The 27,919-nt window shown below is 39.9% G+C and overlaps 1 protein-coding gene across 1 annotated transcript; it reads right to left on the bottom strand.

Annotated features, from left to right (window-relative positions):
• Positions 1-27,282, bottom strand: LOC127438077 (granzyme B(G,H)-like). Its single transcript, XM_051693358.1, has 6 exons — positions 27,147-27,282; positions 6,460-6,555; positions 6,075-6,237; positions 3,170-3,311; positions 475-726; positions 1-227 (listed from the first exon to the last, which is right to left on the bottom strand). Exons 1-6 carry the CDS (start codon positions 27,280-27,282, stop codon positions 69-71), a joined length of 948 nt encoding a protein of 315 aa, XP_051549318.1. The 3' UTR covers positions 1-68.
• Positions 27,283-27,919: the final 637 nt, after the last annotated feature.

The raw sequence follows: 27,919 nt of genomic DNA, 5'->3' as shown, positions 1-27,919 counted from the left end.
TGATTGATGCTTGATCCTTTTAATAAACACAATTTGGAGAAATATTTATTTTACTTTTTATTTGCAATTCAGTTAACATTTCCAGTGATGTTGTGGATCCATGGAAGAAATGCTGAAATCTTCGTATAAACTTCAGGGTGCTCATGTGAATTGCAGTCATATTTGCTACCGAAGGATGTGACGCCGACTGCAGTGTCTCCACAAACCAGAGGACCTCCTGAATCCCCCTGTTAAGAATGTAAACACATAGATCAGCACATCACTTAAAGGGACAGTTCACCCAAAAATTTAAATAATTAACTCACCCTCATATCTTTACATACATGTGGAGGAAATGTTAGTTTAGAACAACATGTGGGTAAGTTAATAATTTAATTTACATTTTTTTGGTTATCTACCCCATGTTTTGGTATTATTGAAGCAAATTCATGTTTTATATGAACAATCTGTGAATCAAATGACTTTTGTATATACCTCACAGCTTGCTCCATTACCATATACACACATCATCTGGGAAGCTGAGTACTCCTCCTCCCATTTAATTTCACATTTTTTGTTTTCCATAATCTTCACATCGACCTCCATGAGGCATGTGCTTCTTGGGCCATTAGTGCTCAGTCTTCCCCAGCCTGCAACACTGCAATCAGAATCTGCTTTAATGTCCCCTTCTTTTGTTGGTATGGAAATCCAGTTGACATTTTTGTTTCTGCTGACTTTTCTCTGTAACTGAGATTTTAAAAAACTGAGATCATTAGAATCAGACAGATCTAATCATATTCTATAAAATGTAACAGCAGTTAATTTTATTGCCTTGTTTACTTTGTGTTGAAACGTCTTGGTTACTGTCGTAACCTCCATTCCCTGATGGAGGGAACGAGACGTTGTGTCGATCTAGTGACACTAGGGGTCGCTCTTGGGAGCCCCAAACACCTCTTATCTTTGAGAAAAGGCCAATGAGAATTGGTGAGTGGAATTTGCATGCCACTCCCCCGGACATACTGGTATAAAAGGAGCTGGCTCGCAACCACTCATTCAGGTTTTGTGCTGAGGAGCCGAGACAGGGTCCCGGACATTCCATTGGGTAGTACAGCATTGTGGCAAGAGGGGCACAACGTCTCGTTCCCTCCATCAGGGAACGGAGGTTACGACAGTAACCAAGACGTTCCCCTTCTGTCACTCATTCGACGTTGTGTCAATGTAGTGACACTAGGGGTCCCTATGCCAAAATGCCACAACAGCTGAACTGTGTTACGTGAACACATACACCTTCAAGGACCCGACTGCACATCTCTGGGGGTCTTTGCCTTGGGAAGAACACCAACTCACAAACAAACACCACTTCAGGGCATAAAGCTGCCTCGTAGAGGGAGCCCTGGCCTGAATGATCGTGTCTACCACTGCAGGTGGCAGGCCACTTAGGTCTTCCATGTCCCATCCAAGGGCCAGACATGGAGGTTCCAGAGGTCTGGGCGCGGATGCCAGATGGTGCCCCATCCCTGAGAGAAGAGGTCCTCCCTCAGGGGAGTTTGCCAGGGAGGAGCGAGGAGCGTGAGGTCTGAGAACCAAGTCTGGGTAGGCCAGTATGGGGCCACGAGGGTGACTTGTTCCTCGTCCTCCCTGACCTTGCACAGGGTCTGTGCAAATAGGCTTACTGGGGGAACACGTATTTGCGCAGCCACCGGGGCCAGCTGTGTGCCAGTGTGTCTGTCCCGAGGGGGGCTCCCATCAGGGAATACCAGAGCAGGCAGTGGGAGGATTCCTGGGAAGCAAACAGGTCCACCTGTGCTTTGCCGAATTGACTCCACCCCCAGGTGGTTCAGCTGATTTGGGGTCTCCACTCTCTGCTGAGCTTCGCCTGCCACGACAGCGCATCCGACCTCAGTCGTTCGCGGGGCCCTGACTGCGAGTGTTCGGTGTCTGGTCGCCGTGATGATGGCGGTCGTATACACCGGCTGTGTGACCCAAGGAGTGAGGAAACCACTCTTTTTTTGAAAATGTGGGTACTGCAACCCATTCGGGGTGCGGCGAACACAAAACAAAAGGGAACATAAGATTTACCTTCCGGCCCTCCACCGAGGGATGGAGTGGTCTGGATACCAGCTCCATGGTTCCAGCTGATGTCTCCTTCCCTTGGTCGTACATCTCAGGTGCACTTAGGAGCCTTCCGGGTCGTAAGGCAGGGGGCGTCAGCTTCCTGCGGAGGGCTCTACCCTGGGGCCGAGGACTGGGCTCAGGCTGTGGCGGAGCCGCCTGGGCTTTCGCCGCCGCAGGGGGACGCCCTCGGTGAGCAGAGAGGGTACAGGACCTTGAGCCGTGCAATCTTGACTTGCAGGAGGACCATGGCGTGCAGGGCGGAGGCGGCCTGTCCAGCGACACTGTCGCTAGAGACGACCAAAGCCTACAGTGGGGGGAGGGGGGGTGCGGCCATGAGCGGCGCACCGAACCCAGGAACCAATCATCTAGCCACGAGGGCTCAGGGGAGGGTGGAGGGTTCCAGTCCAACCCGACACTCGCAGCGGCCTGGGCAAGCATGGCGATCAGCTCTGCGTCAGACTCCAACTGGGCGGAGTCCTCGGCGTCCGACATCACCAGCGCGCTCTCCGCTGCAGTGATCGAGGACTCGACCTGCTCACGAGCCCTGAAAGAGACGTTAAGCTGGATGTGAGGCGAGCTGGTCTCATCTCTGAACTCGATGGGGGCAAATGAGCGTGCTGGGGAACGGGAGGTCCACGGGGATTTACCTGGCGAGACCGCACCCATTGGAATCCCCAAATCGCCTCCAGTGCCAGCCGGGCCGGCCTCGTACCCGTAGGTAGAAGGCCCAGCGCGGGGGGCGGCTGGAGTGGCTTTCCCCTGGAGGAAGGAAAGCCGCGACTGCAACGTTGCCATGGTCATGTTCTCGCAATGAGAACATGAACCATCCACAAACGCTGCCTCAGTGTGATCGCGGACCAGACACGTGAGGCAGCGCCCGTGGCCATCAGAGGCGGAGAGATAACGACCGCATCCAGGAATCACCCAAAGACAGAAAGTCGTCTTTAAAAAGACATGTCTTTAAAAAGATGTTCACGTCAATGTGTTGCTCTAATAGAGAAAATATACTCTTTGCAGAAAAATATAGTAGGAATGTCTTGTTAGAACCACTGTTTCCTGATCAAAATGATTTTACCCTCAAAAGCATAATGTCATTCTGTATTGGATCTGGATTATAGTCTGGGTGCGGGTGGCAGGACTTCAGTTTGATGCGGTCAGAACCCTCCTTTGTACTTTTCAGGTCATGAGCACCTACAACAACGGTCAGAGGCATTGTTCTGTTGAAAGAAATAGGTATCATTAACATTACAGTTTTTCTCGAGTGCTAAGACACATTTCTTAAAACATATTCACTATTTTCTTGAAACTATAAACACAATTTCAAAACTACACACCAATTTGTACAAACCTCAAAATCAAATAATTCACTCAAAAACATATTATTTTCTGTCAAAATTAAACATTGACTTAAAATTGCACACAAACCCAGCAAGCACGACACTGCTCACAACACATCATGATCCCTCTGAAAATGTAAAACACACCTCTATCAACCAGGGAGAATTTTGCAGGTCAGTCGCTATATGTTTTGCTGATATAGCAATATAAATAATAATATAATAATGTAGACATCCATTTTCACAAATTATCGGAGCAAGTGTCATGAACGTGATACAGTACATACCCTACACAGTACAGTCAATGACCTCTAAACTGCTGCAGTGTAGTATAGAAGCCCTGTAGGTTACGGTTTTCCTTCTTAAGTTCATAAATAGTTTAAGCAAAACAGATCTACACAGATTTTGCGTTGCATGTAAACACTTTCACCGTTGTTCTCACTGGCTTTTCCAGTGTGCGCAAGTGTTGTCCACACGTTTATGTTTTGATGTCTAAAGAAGAATAATCAGAAGATTTCAAATCTACTATTAATGTGGTTTTCTTTGTCAGATTTCTTGAATAAACTGATTATTGGTAGTTTCAGCATATTGGTGTTCATGTAAATGCACTCATTTACAGTGCATCCGGAAAGTATTCACAGCGCTTCACTTTTTCCACATTTTGTTATGTTACAGCCTTATCCCAAAATGGATTAAATTAATTATTTTCCTCAAAATTCTACAAACAATACCCCATAATGACAACGTGAAAGAAGTTTGTTTGAAATCTTTGCAAATGTATTAAAATAAAAAACGAAAAAAAAAAAAAAATCATATGTACATAAGTATTCACAGCCTTTGCCATGACACTCAAAATTGAGCTCAAGGATGATCAGTGGAAACAGGATGCACCTGAGATGTTTCTACAACTTGATTGGAGTCCACCTGTGGTAAATTCAGTTGATTGGACATGATTTGGAAAGACACACTCCTGTCTATATAAGGTCCCACAGTTCACAGTGCATGTCAGAGCACAAACCAAGCCATGAAGTCCAAGGAATTGTCTGTAGACCTCCGAGACGGGATTGTATCGAGGCACAGATCTGGGGAAGGGTACAGAAAAATTTCTGCAGAATTGAAGGTCCCAATGAGCACAGTGGCCTCCATCATCTGTAAATGGAAGAAGTTTGGAACCACCAGGACTCTTCCTAGAGCTGGCCGCCCGGCCAAACTGAGCGATCGGGGTAAAGGGCCTTAGTCAGGGAGGTGACCAAGAACCCGATTGTCACTCTGACAGAGCTCCAGCATTTCTTTGTGGAGAGAGGAGAACCTTCCAGAAGAACAACCATCTCTGCAGCACTCCACCAATCAGGCCTGTATGGTAGAGTGGCCAGATGGAAGCTACTCCTCGGTATAAGGCACATGACAGCCCACCTGGAGTTTGCCAAAAGGCACCTGAAGGACTCTCAGACCATGAGAAACAAAATTCTCTGGTCTGATGAAACAAAGATTGAACTCTTTGGCCTGAATGGCAGGTGTCATGTCTAGAGGAAATCAGGCACCGCTCATCACCTGGCCAATACCATCCCTACAGTGAAGCATAGTGGTGGCAGCATCATGCTGTGGGGATGTTTTTCAGTGGCAGGAACTGGGAGACTAGTCAGGATTGAGAGAAAGATGAATGCAGCAATATACAGAGACATCCTTGATGAAAACCTGCTCCAGAGTGCTCTGGACCTCAGACTAGGGCGAAGGTTCATCTTCCAACAGGACAACGACCCTAAGCACACAGCCAAGATAACAAAGGAGTGGCTACAGGACAACTCTGTGAATGTCCTTGAGTGGCCCAGCCAGAGCCCAGACTTGAAGCCGATTGAACATCTCTGGAGAGATCTGAAAATGGCTGTGCACCGACACTCCCCATCCAACCTGATGGAGCTTGAGAGGTCTTGCAAAGAAGAATGGGAGAAATTGCCCATAAATAGGTGTGCCATGCTTGTAGCATCATACTCAAAAAGACTTGAGGCTGTAATTGGTGCCAAAGGTGCTTCAACAAAGTATTGAGCAAAGGCTGTGAATACTTATGTACATGTGATTTTTATTTTTTTTTATTTTTATTTTTTTTAAATAAATTTGCAAAGATTTCAAACAAACTTCTTTCACATTGTCATTATGGGGTATTGTTTGTAGAATTTTGAGGAAAATAATGAATTTAATCCATTTTGGAATAAGGCTGTAACATAACAAAATGTGGAAAAAGTGAAGCACTGTGAATACTTTCCGGATGCACTGTATAGCTAATATGAAACAAACACAAAATGTAGGTAGTTTTAAATATCAAACACACCGAATATTCAATTAATAGCAGTTAAAACTATTATTAACTAATCTTTTTTTTTTTTTTTTTTTTTTTTTTTTTTTTTTTACATATTTAGCTGTGTCCTACATTTTGAGCCCAGTCCTGTTCTGCATGATTAATAGGTACTGGTAATTAATTCTACAGTATAAAATTATCAGTACGATTCTAATCAACTTTAAATCAAGCTCCATTTTTTTTAAACAGTGAAAGTGATTGTACTCTGAAATATTAAACTACATTATTTGAATTTACTGAGATCATGGTTTTAACTAATGATAGCAACTCAGGCTAAACAAAATGCTTACTTAATTTGGCAATGTGCGGCAGTCAAGACAAACTGTTCAGAAATTAGGAATCCACCACAGTTATGTTCCCAGGTATCACCCAAGAGGGCTTGAAAAGAAACCATGTAAGGTCTGGAGTGGGGTTTTGCTTCCGTGCCATTCACTATACCCACATTCACATGGGCTGAGAGGGAGAGAAATGCTATCAGTAACTTTTTCAGATCATACATTCAGGTAGAAACATCTTTATAAGTCATCAACCATGATTACTCTGTTAATAAGTCAGTTAAATGCAGATACAGTTACTAAAGTGTTTCTGAGATCATACTGACATGTTGTTATTCATTCAGTATTTAAGGAAATATGTTGACCTTTGGTAATTAATAAGCTTTTTGATCAGTCTTACCAGTGAAGGTCAGTTTTGGCAGCAGAGTTGCCAGCAGGAGCAGAAAGACGATCATAATGAAGATGATAATCAGTGAGATCTCAGAGAGAAAACAATCTTTCCGGGAGTTTAAATATGGTAAACATGGGTGGAGACACTGGGGGACACAACTATATCTTTTTTCAGCTTGTGTTACCAATAACACAGATAGAAAAGATAGATTTCTTTTTAATCCTTGTGGTTTCATATTCCGAAATTAGCTTTAAAAAGAGCTGATCTGTCATAAGTGTTAGAAATAATGATTAATCACATTCTTGGTTGGCATAACAAGTCCATTAATCTTTCTTATTTTTTTAAAACAAGTTTTCACACTTGGCTTTGTTTGGAGCATTTGATTTGGAACCTGGTGCATTTACTTCCTTAGTTCAATTAGTTAAGGCATTTATGAACACAGCAATTGCACCAGACTGATCTCACAGTGAAATCAGAAAGAGCAGGTTGACTTTTATTTGGCTAAAATCAATCTGTACTTACTGAAATTAGAAAAACTGCCCCTAGTGGCCAAAGCAGTGAATGTTTTAGGCAAATGGGATGGTCACGTGTGAGCTCCATTTTCAAAGTAGGTATAGCTGCAGGCCGGAGGTCTCCAAACGGGGACGGAATTTCCAAAAGAGGCGTGGTTACTCCAAAAGGGGGTTGCACCAACTCCTAAAGGGGCTCCCTATGTCCGCCCCTTTTTGGAGCTTTGCCTTCACCTCCATTTTCTGGGTGAAATGTCCAAAGTGGGGTGCCAGAAGTGACTTGTGAATGCATATTTTATCAACTGAATACCCAAATTTAAACCTAACCATCAGTGGAGTAAAAATTTAATGTTAATAGGGGGAAAATGCAACCTCCAAATCGCGCTCATTACTAATTATGCGAACGCGATAACTTCCTGGTTTTAACCCGGGGTCAGAATCCAGGAGCTGGTTGCAACAGCTATACGTATGTTACAACTTAGCCTAGTTGTGGCGTAAATGGGCACTAAGTCACAGTTTACGCACTACTAAATATTTGAGCGTTGCACCATTAAATTTAGGTAGGACATAACCCTACATATAAACTAAATATTTACGGAAGCATCTGACCAGGAGTAACGGTTGGAATTAAAATGCAGACTCGCTTAATGACATCAATGATCTCATGATTTGGTTGACAAGCTTCAGTCCTTTTGACATATGATGATGTTGGCAATTACACTCGTTACAAACGCACCTCTTCAGCATGAAACTGATCTAAAGGTGCACTTTCCTGTGTACCTCGCCCAGTGTCAAGTTTCAACATACACAAAATAGATCTTAAAATGAATAAATGTCTGTTTTTACAGCCTGTTGTATTAGTATTTGTTTATTTATGGTCTCTTATTCATTTTAGATACAGTTATTGAATATTGTTATATACATAAGCTAAATATTTCATTAATGAATTCTTGTTTTATTACATATCACATTTCAGTGGGGATATAATTTATTACAGCTGACAGTTACGTGAGCAAACAAGGTTTGAACATCATCCATAACAAGATAAAACTGAAACTAACGGCTTTTTAACACTTCTGTGTACAAATTTCAAGGCTGTTTATTGGATCAATACAGGTAAACGTCATATTATGTGACTACGCATTACTTACGGAGAGCTTACGACCTACTAGTTAAGTCTTGCCTTAAGAACAGATGGTGCAACCAAATTAAGCACTGACTTAGTTACAAACTAACTAGTAGTTACTAAGCCCTTAGTGTGAACTTTACGTCCCAACATAAGTGAGACCTTACGCACAGCTGGTACAACCCTACCCAGATCTCTTACACTTTTGACACAACAATCTTCTGGCCACACCACAAGGCAAAGTTAACATGGAAGTATAGATCTCTGCGGAACAGTACTGCACGTTTCCCAGTCTGTGGCCGTTGTCAAACCAGAATGGGAATTTTTCAACTATCCAATGAAAGTAGAGAATTTCAGTATAGTTAGCAAATCATGTAAAGCGGTTGGAAAACTGATTGGGAAACGCTAATTTTTGTTCTCGTGAAAGCCGATGCAAAAATGTCTGATGGAAGATGGTGCTTAATGAGTCTGCATAATGTGGCCGATCCCGGGGTACTTAAACTCTCAGAAGCAACATGTCAGCTTCCCGAGTGAGCATATTGATCGCATTCGGATTCACACCAAAACATTCGGTCCGATTTCAAACAGAGCTTGACATGAACGTTTTGGCTCATCGGCCACTGTGGTTTGTGGTGTTTCAAAGTTAGTTTTTTACTAGCTAAAATCCCCTGCCCCACAAAAAGTAATAAAGGTAACTGGAGACTGTAACTGAATACAATTGTTTGAACATTTTATTTGGATGAGAATGATATGAGTTTAGCAGGACACAGGCCTATTCATTTAAGTCATCTTTTGGAATATCTGAAGGCAAACATGGTCAGTTTGAACAGGAGTAGAATATAACAGGAGGAAATTGTCAGTTTTTTTTATTTTTTATTTTTTATTTATTTTTTCATAATTCATGGAGGTTCAAACTTTAAACCCCTTCATAGTCTTTCTGAAAAATATTTGTATAATATTTTATGTTATTTCCATAAGACATTTTCCAGTTGTAATTAAATGCAGTCTAATAGATTTGCCCTATTAGATTTAATATGAATCAATATTATTTCTGTCATAATAATAGTGTTACTGCAGTAAATAAAAAATAAATAAACAAAAAGATACATTATAGTAGGGGTGATATGTAGTTTAAAAAGTCTTGTTGATGAAAAACTTGTAACATAGTTTAAAGTATGTATGAACAATGTTGCACTAATAACATTGAGAGAACTTTTATTGAACACAAGGATGTTACATTAATGCTATTTTAACAATCTTTGTTCTTAACCTGTACAAAAAAAAAAAAAAAAAATGTGTTGTAACTTACCCTGTTAAGTGGGAAGGATAATGGGACTGCTTAACCTTCTTGTAATTTTGCCCAGTTCCACTTCAGATCATTTATGGATTATTGTAAAGTTGTTATATAAAATAAAGATTTAAAAAATAAGAGATAAGTAAATCTGTTATTATGCATTCTATTAAATTGCCTGTTCAAATAATTCCAAATTCTTAATTTCTTCTGTTTAAAATTTGTATCCCAATTAGAAAATAGTTAAGCAACTTAAGCAATTTCATGATGCCATGGTAGCATCTTATCTGCAGGAAGTTTTTATCATTGGGCAGAATCATGTTGATACATGTGGTAAACACATCATTGGCAAACTGTCTTTTCATCAGAAATTGCTTATCAGAATGAAACATCTCCTAGAGCTCTGCAGATTTTCTTCAGTCAAAAAGTGGTCAAAAAGTGCTTTGAACTTACCACTGCAGGATGTAACTTTGGCACCATATAAGGCAGCAATTAAACAGGTTCGTTCTTGGTGGTGGCGTGAAGCCACCACACATGCTATGTCTCCGTGGCAACGCACTCAATAAGCCACGTGATAAGATACGCAGGTTGACGGTCTCAGACGCAGAGGCAACTGGGATTCATCCTCCGCCACCCGGACTGAGGCAAATCACTACGCGACCACAAGGACATAAAAAGCACATTAGGAATTGGGCATTCCAAACTGGGAGAAAAATAAAAAAAAATAAAAATAAAAGAATAACAGTATATACAGTATATCATTCATGCTTTCTAGTAAATTATGTGTTCGTAAAAGTTTTCAGCAGTGAAACTCTCTCATATGTGTGTAATAATGTTTTACAAGGCTAGGTGGTGCTAGAGTGTTTTGTTTTTGTTGAGCATTTAGAGCTGTCAATATCTATGTCAGGGGTGCAAAACATATGGCCCGCTCAGTGATGCAAAACCTCCGGGTCGCCAGATGATTCACTACAGCCCACAGCCGAAGTAAATTTAATTTAATGCAGTTGCAGAATTGCCCACATGCAGATGCAGTTACTGTTATCGCCACTAGAGTTCCTTGCATCTGTGTTAATTAGGCTGTAACATTAGCTGGTACCTAAGTAATCCTACAGGTTATCTTTGTGCATCGTTAAAATGTCTTTTTCAAAGAAACAGAAGGTGGATTCTGAATGCCGTGTATTTCAAGATAAATGGACAACAGAATTTTTAGACAATATGAGAACATTTTTGGACCATTTTATGTTGTTATAATGAGGACGACATGACTCATTGATGCTTGACACATGATACTTTTAATGAAAGAAAATTTGTTAAAAACAAATCCAAGTGCAATTGAGTTTTTAAGAAACACTCTCCCCTTTCTGTTCAAATTCATCCCTAATATTTTGAATTGTGGAAATGATCCATGGAAGAAATGCAGAAATCTTGGTATAAGCATCAGGAAGCAAATCTGAATTGCAGCGATCAGGTGCAGAGAAGGATACAACACCAACTGCAGTGTCTCCACAAACCAAAGGACCTCTTGAATCCCCCTGTTAAGAATGTAAGCACAGATCAACATTAGTGTAAATGTGTTTTTGTTTTGTTTTTTGTAGCATTCTCTCATATCCCAGCTTAATACAGTATGAAGAGTCAACTATAAGTAAGCCACTTGCAGGTTGATTTCACCTAAAAGTGTAATTCTGTGGTGCTATCAAAACATCTGGCCTGTTCAGTCTGACACAACAGTGGCTTGTCCAATTTGTGTGAGTTTGGGGTGGGAGGAAGATGTGGGGAGGTTAAAAACTATTATATTATATTTGCAATTCCATATGATGACACTATAGTAGTGCAAAAATGACACACTAAGTGCTACTTACCACAAACTAAAACAATTAAATAATGTGACTTCTGTGAATCAAATTACATATTTTACATACCTTTCAGGGTCCTTTATTTCCATGTGTGCACATCATCTGTGAGGCTAAAAACGTCAAACTTCATTTTCTTGAACATATACTGTTATTTGAACTGATGTGCATTGAACAAGCACTACACGGATGCCTTTAACAGTTGTGCACTGTCACCATGTCTACAACCACGTCTCCTGCTGAATGCATTTAAACGCGCTCCTCCCATGAACATGGAAAAGTGAAAATGGGCCCCATGGCCGCAGGCTGGGCCCCATGGGAGTTGTAGGCCCCTGGGCTTCAGCCCATGTAAGCCCATGCATTAATGCGCCCCTAGGTATTACGATGCGTCTTGGGTGATCTGATCACATGTGTTCAGGTGAGACACATTGCTGTTTACACCTGGATGCTTAAATGCATCTCCTGTGACCACTAGTGTTGGGATTTGGAGGGAAGGTCTCTGTTTCATGACTACATATATCAGTCACTATGTCAGTGTGTTAATGCATGATATTAAAGTGCAACAAAGTCAGAAAAGACAAAGAAAACGAAAAAAAAATAAATAAAACGGCGTGCTATTTCTCCCAGATGTGGTTGAAATTTAATCCAAGTACAAACTTGCAACTTTATCCATTATTTTAGTGTATTACCTGTATTAAAGGAGCTTCAAGTGTTCGTGCTTCTTTTGTTGTGTTGATATCAGACAGATATCAGAAGATCCGAGAAGCTCTTGTGATTTATGTATGTATCCGCTTTTTTTAAATTTTATGAGCAGACGATTATTTCCTTTTAAAGCTGCTCGTAATCGGCAAAGTTTAAACTCTTGTTTTAGCGCAGCGGTTGATTGACAGGTGAGGGGTGTCGCTTAATTGCTGCCGGGATGCATACAGGATGGATTAGCTTTTACACCTGCGATGTGGACACATGCGTTCTGACGACATTCATATGTGGTTTTTGTGATCCGATCACAAAACATTTAGACCCCATTTAGACCTGTATTTAGGGCTGACCACATGTGATCAGATCACCCGAAACACATCTTAATACCAGGTTGAAACGGGGTCGAAATTGCATATATACATATCGATTATTAAATACCAAGATCAACCATTTACTCTATTCAGCAAAAAAAAAAAAAAAAAATACATATATATCGGCAAATGTATATATGTGTGTGTGTGTGTATGTAACGAGTGGCTGCTGCTGGCAATGACAATGATGAAGTGATGAAACCAAGTGCAGTTTATTTTTCAAACGTGGAATCCCAAAACCCTGACTAAAACGTGAACAAAACAAAACATAAACATGAACGACTAAACTTTACATGACATGACATAACTATAGGCTAGACTTTACTTGACTTTAAACATGACTTGATTTGACTTGACTATGGACTACGTTACATTAACAATACCTGACACCAGACAATGGCAAACATGAGGGCTTAAATACAAGGACATGGGTAACAGGTAAACAAGACAACCAATCACAAGACTAAACTATAAACAAGATAACAAGACTAAATTAAAATACAAGACTAATAACAAAGTAATCAAACAATGAACCAATGAAAACAAGACACATGAACAGGGGAAACACATGACAAGATAACATGAGGAAACAGGAAATCACATGACAGGAACAGGAACTAAAGACATGAAAACAAGAACAAAACATATAAATGTGACATATCCCCTCCACTAGGGGTGGCTCCCGATGCCCCAAAACATAAACACAAAGTTCACTGTGAGGGAGTTGGGGGGTGGGGTGGGCATGGTGACTTGACGTGTGTGTGTGTTGGGGGTGGCGTGGATATATGGCATGACATGGAGGCATGGGAGGCGTGGATGACGACTCGTTGGCCGCGGCAGGCGTGGCTGCTGGACCGTGGAGCGGAGGCGGGCCTGGACTGTGGAGCAAAAGCTTGCTTGTGACATGGCATGAAGCAGTCTGGGTCTTGGCTGAGACATGGCATGAAGCAGACTGAAGCTTGGCTGTGACATGGCATGGAGCAGACTGAAGCTTGGCTGTGACATGGCATGGAGCAGACTGAGGTTCGGCTGTTACATGGCGTGAAGCAGACTGAGGCGTGGTGACAGGCTCAGGCGTTGGTGTGACTTGGCATGGAGCAGGCTCAGGCGTTGCTGTGACATGGCACGGAGCAGGCTGAGGCGTTGCTGTGATGTGGCATGGAGCAGGCCGAGGCATGACATGGCACGGAGCAGACTCGGGCGTGGCGGTGACATGGCATGGAGCAGACTCGAGCATTGCTGTGACATGGCATGGAGCAGGCTGAGGCGTTGCTGTGACATTGCATGGAGCAGGCTGATGCGTTGCTGTGACATGGCATGGAGCAGGCTGAGGCGTTGCTGTGACATGGCATGGAGAAGGCCGAGGCATGACATGACATGGCATGGAGCAGACTCAGGTGTTGCTGTGACATGGCATGGAGCAGGCTGAGGCGTGACATGGCATGGAACAGACTCAAGCGTGGCTTTGACATGGTATGGAGCAGGGCGTGGTGGTGACATGGCCTGGAGCTGACTCTGGCGTGGCTGTGACATGGCCTGGAGCTGACTCTGGCGTGGCTGTGACATGGCCTGGAGCACACTGAGGATCTGGGGCAGAAGGTGGCGCAAGCTCAGTGACCATGACGTGGAACTCGGGCTTGGCGGCCATGACGTGGAACTCTGGCTTGGCAGCCATGACTTGGAACTCGGGCTTGGTTGGACCGTGGAGCAAAGTCGTGGAAGGTGGAGCCATGGGAGGCTCAAGGGACGAAGCCGGGGCAGGCGGATCCGTGGTACCATTACAATCGTAGGGATTAACGCAGCGGTAAAACTTTTAATTTCTCACACGTAAGACACGTTCACAAAATCCTCGCCAAGAGGTGCAAAGAGACATTTTGAACCATCGTGTTTTTTGGCACCATTATGTGTAAAAAAAGTGAGTTATTATGATTAACATGGTTAATATTATTATTTGTATTGTATTTTTTACATTTTGATGTGTAGAAGGCGATCTATCAATGCAAAATTAATGGCAGCATTAAAGTTATAGCTTGTTATTGTCTCAATTGGTATATAGAAACAAATGCTAAAATGTCATCTTTTTTTAATAAATGAAAACTGTTGCTTCATAGATGTTACTTATTTAATTATTTTCCTGAAAATCAAAATACATTGTGAACATTTATAATTTTATTTTGTATTATTATTTATATTTACTGAAAAAACAACAACAACGCATTTAATGGCGTTAACCCGTGTTATAACTGACCCGGCTAGTCGGTTATAGACTAAAATAGAGTGGTTCAATTTAAGTCCGCTCATAAGCGTAATGAAATGTTTATGTGCATATTTTGTTGTTATCATTAGAGGTCAACTGATAGTGGATTTTGCCGATACCGATAGCTAAGGTGGTGGGATCGGCCGATAGTTTTGATAAAATGTAAAAAATAAAAAAATAAATCCTTACTGTACTATGACGGGCAAAGACCAAGAGTCCAAAATGAATAAAATCCCAGATGCAGTTTTTTGTACAACACAAAATCCCAATATTAACCAGAAAAAAATTAACATTTGGTGCATAACGCATGACTTAAGTATAAACAAGCCCAGGAGCTTTTATTTTGAAATTATGAAATGCCTAAAATCTATCGGCAACTAGCAACAGATTTTTACCGATAACCAAAAGTTCCAAAAAGCAACTATTGGCACCGATTAATCAGTAAAACCAATATATCGGTCTACCTCTAGTTATTATCAAGTTATTAATGTTATTATCATGTTATTGTTGTATGTGCGATTAGAATTAAATGTTTCTATTTTTGTTATTTTTGATTAACAACTGACTGTAAAGAACAGAAAGGATTTTAAAATAGACATTATTTAATGCCAAATTGATTGTGTGGATCAGGTCTTTGGACATGCATTACAAAGCCGCTTTGGATGAAAGTGTCTGCTAAATGACTAAATTTAAATGTACAGTAAATGTAAAGAACGAATCAAACCAAACTTTTACATTCAATACGCAGTGAAGGATCTTGTTGGTGAACTTCTTCGCCACTATACTACTCTATCATGGTGACTGAAATCCAAAGATTTACCAGCCAGTGGCTAATTACAGACATTTTTAGTCGCATAGCGTGAAATTTAGTCACATATGCGAGTAATTTACTCGCATTGTAGAGGGTTGCCGAATAGAGTAAATGGTTGATCTTGGTATTTAAGAATCGATATCGAGATGTGCATTCCAAAGATATAAGCCAGTTATAACACAGTGCGTGTGAATTAGTCTTAAAGGAATAGTTCACCCAAAAATGAAGATTTGCTGATAATTTACTCACCCTCAGGCCATCTAAGATTTATCTGAGTTTCTTTCTTCATCAAAACAGAATTTAAGACTTTTAGGATTTCATTTCAGGCCGCCTCCTCTAAACAATGCAAGTGAATGTACTCCATTTTTTGACGGTCCAAAATGCATAGTTAGGGTGCATCAAAATAATCCACATGACTCCAGTCGACAAATAAAGTTCTTCTGAACCCAAACGATTGATTATTTTGAGAAACAAAACAATACTTATATACTTTTTAACTACAGATGTTCGCTTCTGTACATCTCTGTGATGTCTGCTCATGAGAGGGATGATGTAAGCTCGTTGGTAAGGTCACACGTCACGTGGAGGAGGAGTCAGGAAGCGCGTCATTGTTTACATTTTTTTTATTATTATTATTATTTGGAAATAAAAATTTTTTTATATTGTTTTAAAATTGTTTTGGTTTGTGAATGGCGCTTGGTCTGTGCTCTGTGCAAGTTTCTCTTGTAAACAATGACGCGCTTCCTGCCTCATCCTCCACATGACGCGTGACCTTACCAACGAGCTTACGTCATCCCTCTCATGAGCGCACGTCACAGAGATGTACGTAAGCGAACATTTGTAGAACATTTGTAAAAAGTATATAAGTATTGTTTTGTTACTCAAAATAATCAATCGTTTGCGTCCAGAAGAACTTTCTGCAGTTTCAGAAATACTCAAACCAGCCCATCTGGCACCAACAATCATGCCACGGTCTAGATCACATTTTTTCCATATTCTGATGGATGATGTAAACATTTACTGAAGCTCCTGACCCATATCTGCGTGATTTTATACATTACACTGCTGCCACATGATTGGCTGATTAGATAATCGGATGAATATGTAGATGTACCGGTGTACCTAATAAAGTAGCCAGTGAGTGTATGTGTATATATATTATGAATGCAGATTGTTACCCTCAAAAGCATAATGTCATTCCGAAAAAGGTTTTCGGTGTGGGAAGGATGCTTGTATTAGGACTTCACTCTGATGCGTAACCCTCTCCACCCACTTCTTAGGTCATGTACTTAGGTCAGAACTTTTAGAATGTCAGTACTGTTGAAAGAAACTAATTATTATTGATCAGTATATTCAACATTTTCAAAAGTTTTCTGCATTCCCTCAAAAAAACATTTTTTTAATTTAGTAATTTAGTAACAATGTCATTATGGACATTTCAGAACAATAACCCTTATGCTACTGTCTTTTTTTTTTTAATTTTATTTTTTTTATTAAGGTAAATTATAATAATTCTTAATCCATCTCTATCAATAAGAGGAAGAGGTTATAGTTTAGATACTTATATCAGAAGTGTGTCCATGTTATTCCAGAAGAAACCACATTATTTATGAATTTGAATAATCTGAAAACTTGTGCTAAACAGCTCAGACTTAATGAAAAGCTTTCTTGTTTCTGCAATGTGCAGCAGTCAAGACAGATTCATCGGAAGTGAGGAATCCACCACAGATATGTCGAGAGTTCTTCAGAAGAGAAACCACGTAAGGTCTGGTGTAGGGTTTCGCTTTTGTTGTGTAATTTATGCCCTCATTCACAAGGGCTGTGAGAGAGAGATACTGAACAAGAGAAATCTATGATATATCATGATTAACAAAATTAACAAGATGCATTAACATTTGCTCATTTTCCCCTCAATATCTGATATATGCCAATAAAACAGATGTCATTAATAAGCTGTTTGATAAATCTTACCAGTAAAAATCAGGTTTGGCAGCGGAGTGGCCAGCAGGAGCAGAGAGAAGATGGTGGGCTCATTTTGTTTGTGAGACTCTAATGTGTAAGATCATGTATGGTTTTCCAACATAAATACTGCTCATATTGCATATTTTTTGGAAAACGATGAGGAAAGGTAATTCTTTCAGGTGAAATCTCATGTAAACAATGGAGACTATATCAATATTTCTCAGATTTATCACATTTATGGACAAAATGTGCTATTAGATGTTTTTCACTGGACGCTTGTCATGGACTTTACCCAAGTGTGGCGGATTGGATTCATCTGGCGATCACTTATTAATAATAAAGGTATGAAATCCCATTTTGATTTAGCATGTTTTGATTTGTACTCCTGACACAAATGACTACATTACTGTTGCTGGAGAATTTTTATCATGAAACAGACCGGATATTGATGTTGAATTTTTAGATCTTTCAAAAGATGTATAATTTGTCAACATTAATAAGATTTATGGACGGTAAATTGTATTGTAAATGTAAGCAGAGTGATGTCAGGTCCAAGGGAGGGTACAATGCACATCAACAGGTTTTAACCAAGACTTATCTAATGAATACTTGAATACTTGCATGCTTAGCACCCTCAAGCACCCCCGAAGAACCGGGCCTGTATCTCACTCACTTCCAAATGATCATAAACTGGTTTACAAACATAAAATTATATTGTTCCACATAATATTATTTTACTTACAACCCAGCTAACAAAATTATGTTCATAAAACATTTTCCAAACATTACATTGTGGTTTCTGAGAACCGCAAATATGTCCAGTTTTCGTAGCGTGGATAAAAGGTTAATATAACATCCCTGTAAACATGGCAACTTAATTTGCCAACTTCTTTATCCAACATAGTCTCGTGAGTATTCATATTTTATGTAAAGTGTGCTTTTACCACAAGCACTTTACAAGCCTTTTAGTTATTTTTCCCTGTTTTCCCAGTTTCACATCAGATAATTTATGGATTATTGTGAAGTCATAACAGAAAATAAAGATAAGAAAGAAATAAAATATATTATTACTGTATGCATAGCACATGTTAGCACATCTTATCTGCAGGAAGTGTTTATCAGCATGCAGAATTATGTTAATAAATGTGGTTAAAACCTCATTAGCAGATCGTCTTGTCAGTATAACATTTTATCAGAATTAACCATCTCCTAGAGCTCTGCAGACTTTCTTCATTAGTGATCAAATTAAAAGTGGTTCAAAAGTGCTATGAACTTACCACTGCAAGATGTAATTTTGGCACCACTTGAAAATTTAAGGCAACAATTAAACATGTTTTCAGATTAAATGGGTTGACATTTAAAGAACTGCAACAATGAGGACCAGTTGATTTATTGATGATTCAGACATAAAATTTCAAATCTATTTTAAACAAACATTTTACCTCATTTGCAAAAGTCAGTTGTTATGACCCTCTGGTCCACTTGGTGGCAGTATCCTCAGTTTGACTTTTTTTTGTGCTGGCCTACTGGCAGCCCTTTGATCTGTTTTCCCTCTCCTTCTGTTCAATTAGATGCAGTACAAGGGGAGATAAGCTCCTTCATAAATCGCCACCAGTTTACCTGCTCAGTGTGGAAAGAGTTGCTGTTTGACTTTTGGCTTTCTGTTTGTATTTATCTCTCCCACTTAAAATACCTCTTTTTGAGCCTCTATTAGTGTTGTGGTCCATTTTATGTTACTTCTAGCTCTGGCTGGCTGTAACATTATTAACATTACCAATGCTGTTATGGATCCATGGTACTTTAGTGAACTGAACAGAACAGGGTCACCGAAGGATGTTAACACCAACTGCAGTGTCTCCACAAACCAGAGGACCACCTGAATCACCTGTTAAGAATGTAAACACAGGTAAATACGTCACTAAAGTGCTGTCTTAATTTGTGGATTCAGTGCAACCAGTTCATACCCAAAAATGAAAATTCCGTCATAATTTACTGACCCTCATGTCTTTCCAATCCCGTATTACTCTCTTATGCAGAACACAAATGTTTGATCAGCGGCAGATGGGGGTGTATTCTGAAGGCTGTTTGAAAACAATGTTTATTTTAGCAATTCTGTTTGCGCTAGCAGAAATTACACACTTCAGCTTTAAAAAAAAAAAAAAAAAAGAAAAAGAAAAAATAGAACCCCAAAGCATAGGTGTAATTTATGGGAGGGACGGGTGGGACAGGTCCTTACCACTTTTTGCCTTTGTCAATTTAGTCCACACCACTTTTTGAAATAGCTTTTGTCAGGTACTGTAATTGTCTAATGCAGAAGAAACATCCCCAATTCTTGAGCAGGAGTTTCCATTTAATTTGTGTTATAATAAGTGGTGATCCAGCGCTATAATGTATTATTTTTAATATTATAATTAGTGTTCGTTGCGTCTGTTATCAGTGGTGTTAAATGACAGTGGGCAGCTATGTTCTCTTGTGCATCCAGACGTGCGCTCTATTCGCTTTGCAGTTGCGCATTCCTTTCCAGTTAAATTGCAAAGGAAAATGCAAACAGATAAATCTTTGTTTATTAAATTAAAAAGTTATATTAGGGCAGATTAGAACCCATAACTCTTGTACTAGAGGCGAAAACTTTGCCTTGAGACCAATCAGTCATTCTGGCTAAAATCTTACTTATCCATGTATTTATCCACTGACTAGCAAAATCCTAGTACTGTTTATCAAGTTATCAAATGAATTATGTGAAAATATTTATTGGAGCTCTTGAATTGGTAATTGCAACAGGGTTAAAAATGGGAAAGGGGGAGGAGGGAACAGGCTGAACAGTCAAAGTAATATTTTAATAAGATCTTAAACAAAAAGACACAAACATAAACACACACACGGCAACTGCGTGTGGCTCTCTCTCTCCTGAACTACCGCATCCGGCTGCATTTACCCCTCTCCTCGGCTGATTAGCCCGATTGGGGGCCGGGCGAGCATATTCACAGCCCTGCCCCGCCCTCCTCCTCATCACAGTAATCAAGAATCACAATTTTTTAAAACAGTAAAAGATTATTTGACATTATTCGCACAGAACCGAATTAATTTTCATGTCCCCACCACTTTATAAACAAAGTGATGCCCATACCCCAAAGTATCATAAAAAGTATGATGCAACTTGTGCATCATTTTCTAAGTCTTCTTAAGGCATACGGTATATAATTGTATATCCAATATTACAACTTTGTTGTCATGACAACAAAACCATGTAATCCTGGTATTGGATATAACTTTACACAGATAAGGTTAGTAAGTGATGTTATACACTAAAATCATATTAATGCATATAATGTTTACGTCTTGTGACTATACTGTTGAAACTATGTTGTATTTTTAATGTTTATGGCTTGGCCCCATTCACTTCCATTGCAAGTGTCTTACTGTAACCATGATTTTTTTACTTAATGAGAGGCAAGCTGAAATTCATTTTTGTGAAACATTATGCCATAAATGCTGTCGATTGAGCATAACTTGTATTGAATTCATAATATTCTTTGAAGCCCCTTAAATTCTTAACTTCTGTGCCATTCACTATACCCACATTTACATGGGCTGAGAAAGAGATGCTTGCATATTAGTATTACTATCTTTTTCACACCATACTACTTATCTTTATATTATTTAGAAAGTTTTGGAGAGACAGTTTATACAGTTTTGCTGAAACTATACTGACATGTTGGATGTGATTTTAAAATTAAGCCTAATTAAGAAAATGTGTGTTTGCTTATATTTCCTCCTCGATATCTGATGCTAATAAAACAGTGTCAATTATGATGCTCTTCCATCAATCTTACCAGTGAAGGTAAGGTTTGGCAGTAGGGTGGCTCAGAAGCAGACAGATGGTGGTCAAGATGAAGAAGACAATAAGTGAGATCTCACTGAAAATGGTTTAAATATAAGGTTGGGAGTGGAGACATTTGAGTTTCCCATACCTTCTTTTATTTCATCGTCTTGTGCTATTAGTAACTGGTGATAAAAAGAGAGATTTAAGTTGATAGCGTACTTGTGGCCTCATGCAATCAGAATGCTTCATCACCACCACTGTTTGATAAAAGAAGCTCAGCCTTTGGCATCAGTCACATTTGTGGTCCCAGTGTCAATAAACTGATGGTTTATACACAGAGTATTTTGCACAAGAGATCAGCAACAGACTGCACCATGACTGCAATTTTTGCATAATTCAGATCTCTTCTTATAACAAGAAGTGAAATACAGTACATGATGATAAAGACCCATGAGGAACCATTAATGTTTCTCAGTTTGTCGTAAAAAGTGTGTCAGCTCAAGGCTCGGATCTGCTTCATTTTACTTCATAAACTTAATTTCAGAATGTGTGATGCAAATTTGGTCAACTATGCAGACTGTTTGTGTGGGGCCCAGATGTTAATCTGTTTTCTTAATGTAAATTGTTGTCCAAAGAGTATACTTTGAACGTCTGAGCGCTCGAGACGATCCAGTACGTGAAAATACATACTGTATATCCGACATACTTTTTGTGACAAACTTTACAAACTGGGTAACCACAGAATTCCCACACTGCTGACTTTAACCGCTTTGTTGGGGGAACTAAAGGTTCAGGCTCCGACATATCTGTGTGACACGCACATGTTGCCTTTAAAAAAGAGTGCGGTTGAATGTAAGATGAGGTAGTCATAATTTAAAGATTTATTTTATCATGTCAAGTCTGTATGATGCAGTGTAAATGTATCTGATTCTGTCTTAATTGAACTTATTTGGATTTGAAGTTGACATTTTTTTATATTCATGAAATACCATGAATGAGATGTCAACTGTATAAAAAAAATAAAATAAATAAAAATCTGTTATAAAACTGAGGTATAAAATGTGAAACTGTAAATCCTTATCTTTCCACATAAGGTGGTGCTAGAACAGTGACAACAATGAAAATGCCTGTAACTGCATTACATAGAACAAATGTAAAAAAAACCTGCAGTTTTAATTCGCCTTAAATGTGCACTCAGTAATAGTTGTGTATGTTAATCTGACACCTAGCGGCGTAGCTGCAGCATCATAAAAAACGGAAGTTCTCAGTTACCGATGTCATCAAAAAACGCACTTTTTGCAGTCAGTCATGATCAAATAAATATTACGGGTTCAAAACCAGTAATATTTTTGTGGCTTAAAAGTGTATCATTTTTATAAAAGAATGTAAATTAATTGTTCGGTTAAAACTCATGTATTATTTGAGCTGCAAAGTTGTTTAAAATGATGTTTTTTCAGGGGTTACTGTGTTATGTTGTCATGGCAACAAAGTTGTAAAATTGGATACAACTGTACTGTAGGTTCGTAAGTGATTTGATCACACTAAAATCATGTTAACACGCATATTGTTTACGTCTTATGACTATACTTTTAAAACAGTATAATTAATATTATATTTATATATAATTATATATAATATTCTTTTTTTTAAGAAAAGGAGGGACGAGTCAATAAAATGTTGTGGTAATCAACATTATTCCATAAATGCTATCAATTGGGCTCAACTTGTATTAAACTCAGATTTTTCCTTTTATTTATTCTGCGGGTGATAGCATCCATTTCCACCAGTTTATTGAGGGGAAAAAAAGTAATATTCGACTCTCATTTTGAATGAATGCCCAGCACCAAATGTAGAATAAAGCAGGTTTTTCTCCACGACTGCTAGAGTCTTCATCTCATGTGAGTGTACATGATTGTAAACATATTTTTTCAAAAATATTATTCTACACTCTTAGAAAAAAGGTCCCATATAGAACTCAAAGGGGTTCTATTGCTCACTTCATATTTGGAACCCCTAAAAAGTTCTATGTAGAACCCTTTTTAAGGGTTCCATCAAAAAAAAGCCTAAAGCCCCATTCACACTGCCATCGACTTTGTGGACTGGTGTCACTAGACTGCAATTTGTGACGCTAGTGGGCATTCCTACTGTTATTCGCTGTAATGTTATTGGAGGACTGCACGTCTGGCCATAGATTTTGAAAATGTGATCATGGATGAGACCTAATTTTACCGGAGATTAAGATATCATTACAATTTGACAAGGAATCAATTCTCAGAATGCAGTGTAGAGTGTTTTACAAAACGTGCTGCAGTGTTCAGTGCATTAAATCATTAACAAGGTGATCAATCTGTCAATATAAATCATTAACAAGACAATCAATCATGAATGAATGAATCAAACTCACTTGAATGCAGACCATTTCTGACACGCTTTTCCATGCATCATTGTTTTATTATATCCATGCCTGTGGTTACAGACAAATTATATAGAACAGTAAATCCCTCACGATGCTGAAACTTCTCCATCTTGCCTGCACTCGTCTTCAGTCTGCCAGGAGACAGACGACGTTAGTTCCGCTGTCTTCACTCTCATTGGTAGTCACTCACTAATGTCGCTCATCATTTGCATAAAGTTGAAATTTTCTCAAATTTGTCTTGTCGCTCTCCACGGTGATCTTTGTCACCAATGGCCGCGGCAGCTCGTGTCGCTGAAAGTTGCTATGCTCTCACTGAAAAGGAATGGGATCGTGTCGCAGGTGGTGTGAACAGGGCTTAAAGGGTTCTTTATGCCAAGTGAAAAGGTTCTTTATAGAACCTTTTAGGGGTTCCCAACATGGAATTGCAACCCTTGGTTTTTGTTTTGTTTTTAAATGTATTATTTATTTATTTATTTATTATTACCAGAATAACGTTTAATGGATGTGTGAATTAAAAAATTCATATGCAAAAAGGGTTCTTTTTTTGTAAATCTTTGTAAATAGAACCGTTTTCACATAAAGATTTCTTTGGAGCTAAGTAAAGAACCCTAGGGTTCTATATAGATACCCAAATAACCTTTTTTCTAAGAGTATACCATTACTATTAGTACAAATACCATTACTGTAATGTACAAATGAATTACAAATAAAAAAGTAATCTCACATTAATCTCAAATCAATTTATTGGTTTTATGACACTATGCTATTATTAATGTAGTAGAAGGAGCCATTTACAACTGCTGTGCATTTCCTGCAGTTTTATAAGGTTGTAAAAATGAAGACCACAGGACTCATGGATGATTTGATGGTTGATACTTTTATAGAAAAACAATCTGGAGATAATAAATAGGGGAAATAATCTCAATTCAATTAACATTTCCAGTGATCTTGTGGATCCATGGAAGAAATGCTGAAATCTTAGTATAACCTTCAGGGTACTCATGTAAATTGCAGCCAAAATTGCTAAGGAGTGAAAAGACACCGACTGCAGTGTCTCCACAAACAGAGGACCTCCTGACTTCCCCTGTTAAGAATTTAAAAACATAGATTAGCATATCACTTAAAGGGACAGTTCACCTATTCAAATCATTAACTCGCCCTCTTATTTCCAAACCTGGATGACTTTCGTTCCCTCGTGGAACACAAATGGAGATGCAAGGCATCATTTTAGCCTCAATCATCATATCATACACTTCATTGTATAGAGAGAAAAAAATTAATAGAAGTTCTATAAGAGACTCGCAGCCTTGGTAAAGCTGACATGACATTTATTTGATGAAATTATATTGAACCACAGAATATATTTTCTCTTTTGGCATAAGCCCCATCTGGCAGTCCGATGAGATTGCTACTCAAACCATCAGATTCTGACGGAGATAGAAGGCAGGGGGCGAGGAACCTACTCCATTGCAGGACGGGACTTGACTGTGGTGGTGGGCAGGTGGAGGTTTCCGTGCTGGCACACTGAAACAACAAAGAAGTAGATTGAAAGCAGGCTTTTAAACCAATGGCTGATGTGTGATTGGCAAAGAGCTAACTAGATAATGGCGTGATGATGTACAGCTGCGAGTCTCCCTCTTGAACTATGCTTAAATTTCTATCAGAAAGACTCGCAGACCTGGTAAAGTTGACATGACATTTATTTGATTAAATAATACTGAACCACAGAATATATTTTCTCTTTAGTGTAAGGTCTGGCAGACTAATTAGATTGCTACTCGGACCATCAGATCCTGCCGGAGATAGGAAGCAGGGGGCGAGAAGCCTATACCAAAAGGAGAAACCAGATACTACCCCCAAAGAGAGGAGGAGTTCCAGATGAGTTATGAGCTAGGTCTTCGTGGCTGAAGTTTCAGTCTGGAGAATAGAAAAGGAGATGTGATAACTAAACATACATTGGTGTATGAATTATGCAATATCACTGGCATGGTTGTGCGATACCTTAGCGATAGGATAAGCTGTGCTTGCGTTTGCTGATGACCCTTATGAAACCCTTAAGGGGCCATGGTTCATGTGATATACTTGCTTGAGGATAGCCCTGCTTGCGTATGAATGTTAATTGTGTGATATTTGTCAGAGGATGGACAATGTTTGTGTTAGCCCTATGTTGGGGCGACATTGTTGTGCAATACCCTTTGTTGAAAGATAAACAGCATTTGATTATGTGCCCTCCAAAGAGGGTGGATGTTGTTTGAGGAATTTTTTTGCCAAAATAAAACAACGTAGCATAAAGCTCTATGATAAGGGCAACATTGTTGTGCAATACCCTTTGTTGAAAGAAACAAAGTTTGATTATGAACCCTCAGATGAGAGTGGATGTTATTTGTGGAATATCTTTGCCAAAAGATGAACAGCATAGCATAAAGCCCGACGATAAGGTCGATGGTGTTGTGCAATACCTTTTGTCAAAAGATGAACAACATTTATGCATTAGCCCTTTAATAAGGGTGAGCTAGGCTTGTGTAGTACCTATGCAAAGGACAAACCATGCTTAGTACTGTCTAAGCCCTGGTGAGGAGGGCAGATATTATTATATGATATCCTTGCAGGAGGATAGACATGCTTGAATTTGATAATTGTGTGATATGGAATGTGTGAATGTAACAGTGAGTGGCCCCAGGCTGCCACCAGGTGAATGAAACTTACGGCTGATGGAGAGTTGAGCGTGTGTGATGATTTGAGGGTTGGGTCGAATATATTTCTGGTATGATGAGGAAGGCCAGTGGCCAAACATCTTGATTGTGGATTCTGATAGTCCTTGATGAGCAGTGGTTTTGGCCATACCAATTCTGAATAAGTGTGCAAAATTTGAGGGGTCAGATGTGAATTGTGAACTAGTTTGCAGATATTTAACCATGGATGTCTAGGGGCAGAAGAAGCTGGAGATATTAGATATCATTATGCTACGACCACATCCTGAGTGGTCTGTTTTGGAGTGTTTGAGAAAAAGGGAGAAATGAGTGTGAACTGGGTGAGTCCTCTTTGCACTTAGCAGAATCTAAAAGGGGGAGGAGTGAGGGGCTTAGTTTTGGCAGAAGGTCCAAATGGTGCGGCAGGGGATGGGAAGTATGCTGGCGGATGTTTTTCCATGGGAATGCTGATTGATCTTGTGGAGATGCTGCTCACAGTGATGAGTTAATTGCCTGCTGCCACCTGCTTTCCTCTAATTGCACTCCCTTCTTACTCCCTTTCTTCACCAGTTTATTGTTCCCTGTTACTGTTAACATGTGTGCTGTTTACGATGAAGCCTAACTCTTCTCTCTTGTGTAGTTGGAACGAGCTTGAATATCTGTCGGTTTCCTGTCTATTGAGGTGCGGTTACCTGTCTGCTTGCATTCACTCTCACCAGTTGGTGCCCAAGACTGTGGAGGATTCCTCGATTTCTGCCCACGACTTGGGAGATTCGTCTGGGCTTCACTTGCACCTCACCAGCTTCTAGGAACCGTCTTCACAAGCTCAAGTATCTGTTGGTTGCCTCTCTATTGAGGTGCGGTTACCTGTCTGCTTGCATTTACTCTCACCAGTTGGTGCCAAGGACTGTGGAGGAGGATTCCTCGATTTCTGCCCATCTTGGGAGATTCGTCTGGGCTTCGCTTGCACCTCACCAGCTTCTACAGACTCTCTTCTGAGTGCTCCAGACTTCCACAACGCACACATTCCTCATATAAACACATTCTTCACTAGCTCTTGGTGGCCCACTGGTTCTCCGACTTCTTCAGCTGGCGCAGGGTGCACCTTGACTTGAACTTGTGAATAAATACTGTTGAACTCTCTCTCTGCTTTTGGGTCCTTTATCCTCCTCACTCCCCAACCGTGACAGAATAAACTGGCCAGATGAACCCAGCGGAGGAGATGACTCTACACTCCGCCATCTCTCAACAAGGAGCTTTGCTCAGATGAGAACAAGACTAGATATCTGCTTCTAACCGTGGTATAGAGGTAATGGTGTCTCAGCTCGCAAATCTGACCACAATGGTTCAGCAGCTCTGCTCTCCCTCTGATCCAAGTCCAGCACAGGATGCATCCCCCACTCCTCCAGCAGCTTCTCACGCCCCCTGGCGACCAGAGGCACGTGCCATTCCTCCACCGCCATTCTCAGGTGAGTTGTCTGTTAGGGCTTTCCTCTCACAATGTTCACTGTTCTTCTCCTTGCAGCCCTCCACGTACTCCTCAGACACTATGAAGACTGCGTGCATCATCACACTCCTCTCCGAGAGGATTGGAGAATGGGGAATGATGATGTGGGATAACCGGCATCCGTGTTGCTCCTCATATGAAGCTTTCTCCACTGAAC

This window comes from Myxocyprinus asiaticus, chromosome 49 (assembly GCF_019703515.2).
Source record: "Myxocyprinus asiaticus isolate MX2 ecotype Aquarium Trade chromosome 49, UBuf_Myxa_2, whole genome shotgun sequence".
NCBI lineage: Eukaryota > Metazoa > Chordata > Actinopteri > Cypriniformes > Catostomidae > Myxocyprinus > Myxocyprinus asiaticus.
Note: the sequence above shows the minus strand (reverse complement) of the source record. Positions and strands in the feature narration are given on the sequence as shown.